The sequence below is a fragment of the Colius striatus genome, chromosome Z, assembly GCF_028858725.1.
Source record: "Colius striatus isolate bColStr4 chromosome Z, bColStr4.1.hap1, whole genome shotgun sequence".
In the NCBI taxonomy this organism is placed as follows: Eukaryota; Metazoa; Chordata; class Aves; order Coliiformes; family Coliidae; genus Colius; species Colius striatus.
Genome location: NC_084790.1, coordinates 5,648,868 through 5,653,172, shown reverse-complemented (window position 1 = coordinate 5,653,172; position 4,305 = coordinate 5,648,868). Strand labels below are relative to the sequence as shown.

The 4,305-nt window shown below is 60.7% G+C and overlaps 1 protein-coding gene across 1 annotated transcript; it reads right to left on the bottom strand.

Annotated features, from left to right (window-relative positions):
* Positions 1 to 222: 222 nt before the first annotated feature.
* NXPH3 (neurexophilin 3) lies at positions 223 to 2,177 on the bottom strand. Its single transcript, XM_062018778.1, has 2 exons — positions 2,121 to 2,177; positions 223 to 954 (listed from the first exon to the last, which is right to left on the bottom strand). The coding sequence occupies exons 1-2, from the start codon at positions 2,175 to 2,177 to the stop codon at positions 223 to 225; spliced, it is 789 nt and encodes a 262-aa protein (XP_061874762.1).
* Between the last annotated feature and the right edge of the window lie 2,128 nt (positions 2,178 to 4,305).

Genomic DNA, 4,305 nt, shown 5'->3' with positions numbered 1-4,305 from the left:
AGATCCAGGCCAGGCTGAGCAGTGCCTGTACCCCATAGCCTAAAATTCATCCCCTTGACATTGGAGCTTTGAGGGAAAATGGAAAGTGCTCCTCTTTCTTCCTTGCTTCTGGTTTCTAGGGTCCACCACACTCCCTCCCCCGCTTATAAAACTATCCCCATCCCTCCCCCCGTATCCCCAACACCCGATTTCACCGGGGACTCCTGTGCTGGATAATGCTCATCATCCTGAGGGGTAGTAGGGAACATCACTGTGATAGTTGTAGTCGGGACACACTTTCTGCACCAGCCTGTAGTCTATGCTGTAGAAGGTAATGTAGATGCAGATGATTTTGAAGGGCTTCGAGCAGACCCAGGAGACGTGACTTTGGGTGTGCTCATGGTAGCAGGTTTTAGATGGGTCGTAAGTGCAGAGCGTGGTCTTCTTGGCACGATCCACCTTCTCGTACTCCACACGGCAGTTGAAGACTTTGGACTCTTTGGCCTCGATGAAGATCTGTTGCTCCAGGTCAAACTCCACTGCCTTGGTGGGAGGGACGAGGCTGACAGAGATGTTCCCTTGCCCGGTAGAGTTGTGTCGGAAGAAGACATTGACTGTGCCGTTGCCGTGATCAACCACCTTTCCAGTGATCAAGAGGTTCAGCTTCACTGTCTTAATGTTGGAATAGAAATCTCCCCAGCCAAAAATTTTCTTCAGCTTGCCTGAGGCTGGCCCCAAGTCCCTCTGTCCTCTGGGGTGTGGAGCGTGGTCCCTCTCGGACAGGTTTTCCAGGATATCCCATACCTCCTGTGAGCTGCTCACCAGTTCCAGGAGGGTCATATTCTGCAGCAAGGTTGGAGTTAACAGGGACTTGGGAGGCAGCAGCCCTCTGGTCTTCTGCACTTGAGCTCTCTCCTCAGTCTCGGGTTCACGTTGCTCTGCAGCTTTCCCCGGTCCGTCTTGGCCACTGACCACCTGAATGTAGTGATGATGGGGAGTGAGAGATGAGTGGTGGGTGCCTGCCTCTCCAGTCACCCCCCTTCTCCAGATATGACCCAGACATCCTTTTTTCCATCTTTGCTTTCCTTATCTCCCTTTTCTCTTGGTTTTACTTGTTTCTGTAGTTCACATTTCCCTTCTGGTAGCGATATTCCACTGCTCTTGCTCTCCTCTCATGGTTGCTCAGGGTGAAAGGAGCTGAGACAAGTGCATTGGGCTCATGGCTGGTGCAGCCTGGCAGTGGCACCTCTCAGGGCAGAGCACCTGCACCCGGGATCTCTGCAGATGCCAGGGAGAGGGTGCTATGGAGGAGGATGCCCACCTCATGGCCTTCACACCCCTCTCGCTACTGACAGCAGTGCTGACCCCTCTCTGACCTCCAAACTGTCCGTGGTCTGGGGAGCCACGGAGCTGGGAGCAGCAAGGCAGCACGAGAGACAGCAAAGCACAGAGGTGAGTTCTCACACGGGGGAAATGCTCTTCGCCTCTAACAGCCGTGCACCGGCTCCTCTGCACATTCCCTCCTGCCGGCGTGGGGGCTCTGCCTACCGCCAGCCACCAGCCCCAGCATCAGCACGGACAGGGCTGGGGGGCTGCAGCGGCTGCCTTGCTCCCAGGCTGCGGGAACCCGGCAGGTACCCAGCGTGCCGGGAGGGTGCCTGTGCGGGAGGCGGGTGCTGCAGCCCCGTCGCCCTCGGAGCTGGGCTTGCCGAGCAACCCCCGCCGCGCCGCCAGGGGTGCGAAGGGCTCGGGGGGCAGAGGCGGCAGCGGGGGAGCCGCGGTCGAGCCGGCCTGTCGGGCTGCGCCGGAGCTCTGCCCGGCCCCGGGGGTGCGGGCGAGCGGCCCCCAGCCGCCGTACCGGGGCTGCTGTGCTGGGCGGGCGGGGGGGGGCTGCAGATATTTCGGGTGATCGGGAGGCACCGTTGTCAGCAGCCCTGCCCGCTGCCCACCCGCTACCTGCCGCAAAACAACAGAAGTTTTGGGACGCTTGTTTTTTCGGGGGATGGCGTGGGGGGGACGGACCTGAGGGGGATAAATTCATTCGGGAAACGTTCTTGGCTGCCAACCCAATCCCCCCTCCCCGTTGCTTTGGTAGCACGACCCCCCGCCAGTGCCCTCAGTCCCCCTTCCCCAGCGCTCACCAGCAGGGAGATGCTCCCCTGGATGAGGAGGACGATGCAGCTCCGAGGGAGATGCATTTTGCAGCCGGTGCCGCCCGCCTTCGCCGTGTCTCGGATTTACGGAGGGTTTGGGTGGGTTTGTGGCTTTTTTTTTTCTTTTCGCGTCTCCTTTCCCTCCCTTCTTTTTAAGCGAGGGACGTCAGCGAGGGGAAGGGGGTGGCCCCCTTGATAAACCCGTTCCTAGGCCCCCCCCCGGCCCATGGTGGCTCCGGCAGCTCCCGCCCCGCTGTGCCGGACCGGGCGGCGGGAGGCGGAGGCGGCTTCACCTGCTGCCGCCGCCGCTCCGGCCCCCCTCCCGTCCCCACTGACAGCCCCACTGCCAGCCCCCCTCCCGTCCCCACTGACAGCCCCACTGCCAGCCCCCCTCCCGTCCCCACTGACAGACAGCCCCACTGCCTGTCCCTATTGACAGCCCCCTGCCTGACCCCCTCCCGTCCCCACTGACAGCCCCACTGCCAGCCCCCCTCCCGTCCCCACTGACAGCCCCCTGCCTGTCCCCCTCCCGTCCCCACTGACAGCCCCACTGCCAGCCCCCCTCCCGTCCCCACTGACAGCCCCCTGCCTGACCCCCTCCCGTCCCCACTGACAGCCCCCTGCCTGACCCCCTCCCGTCCCCACTGACAGCCCCACTGCCAGCCCCCCTCCCCTCCCCACTGACAGCCCCACTGCCTGTCCCTACTGACAGCCCCCCGCCTGTCCCCCTCCCGTCCCCACTGACAGCCCCACTGACAGCCCCCCTGACAGCCCCCCTCCCGTCCCCACTGACAGCCCCCTGCCTGTCCCCACTGCTAGCCCCCACTGCCAGCCCCCCGCCTGTCCCCACTGCCAGCCCCACTGCCTGCCCCTCGTCTGCCCCACTGCCTATCCGCCTCCTGTCCCCACACTCTGCCCTACTGCCTGCCCTCTCTCCTGTCCCCTCCACCCTCCGCTTGCTCCTCGCCGCCTCGCTGGTGGCTCAATGAAACTCTGCTCGATCCCCTCCTCGCTCCCTCCCCTGCCAGGTGCTGGGAGCGGAGCGGCACCTCCAAGCGTAACCCTTTGCTGTCCATAACCAGCAAACCGACCCCGGGAGGGTTCCCAGGGGCTGATGTGGGGGACCCGAGGGGCTCGGCGAGCTCTGGCAGAGTGCGTGGGTGCGCCGAAGAAGACAGCTGGGGAGCCATCGTGCAAATCCACATCGCTCCCCGGAGAGGAGCATCCCGGGCTAATAGTGGAGAACTGGCAGGAAGGGAGCAAACTGCGGTGGGGAGGACAACTGGGGGGACCCCCAAGGTCACTGTTTCTGCCCTGAGAATCTGCTTTATGTCGCAGCAGGGTAACACGCAGGACTGTGGCAGTACCTTCTGCCCTGGGGCTCAGCTCTTACCATCCTGTTCCCTTCAGCCCCTTCCCTGGGGCTGCAGGACTTGGCTGGAGGATGACAAAGGAAGGCTCAGCATGGGGCAGGGCAGCTGTGCCCTTTAGAAGGTGATGGATGAGATGAGGGGAGACTCCTTGGCGCTGGATTTATTGGGGAGTTAATTTTTGTTCCTCTAATACTGGCTGCTGCAGTGATGCTTCCTCTCCCCATTGCCTGGCTGCATGGCTGAGCAGTCTTCTCTCCCTCACCACCTTTAAAATCACTGAAATCAGAGAGAATTGTAACATTTCCAGGGCCTTTTGATTTTGAGGTCTGTATGTGACCCCTCTACCTGCTCAAAATGGATGTGGAGCATTTCCCTCCTCCCTGGAGCATCCAGCTTCTCCTTTGCAAGAGGCACAGGCTGGGTAGGAAGTTTATTTTGGATTTATTTGTGATTTTGTCTTTATGCACATTCATAAGCCTGGGCAATAGCATTCTCCTTTTCCCTCTGCATGGCAAGGGTGGGAGGTGGCAAACTGCACCTATGCCGGGGCACTGCTGCCCTTCAACTTGGGCCACTCTAAAAGGATCAGAGAAATGTGGATCCTGTTTCTCCAAGCCAGGCAGTTTGATCTCTGTGCTATTCCAGAAGGAAAGGGCTGGCAGGCTGTATTGCAGGCTGGTTTGCTGCGACAGACAGATCTGCTCGTGGCAGGGCTTGTCCCAGTGAAGGCAGCAGTCGTCCTTTTCCCTTCTTTGAGCAGGAGAAGTTGCAGTACTGAGAAGTAACAGGACTAGAATTAA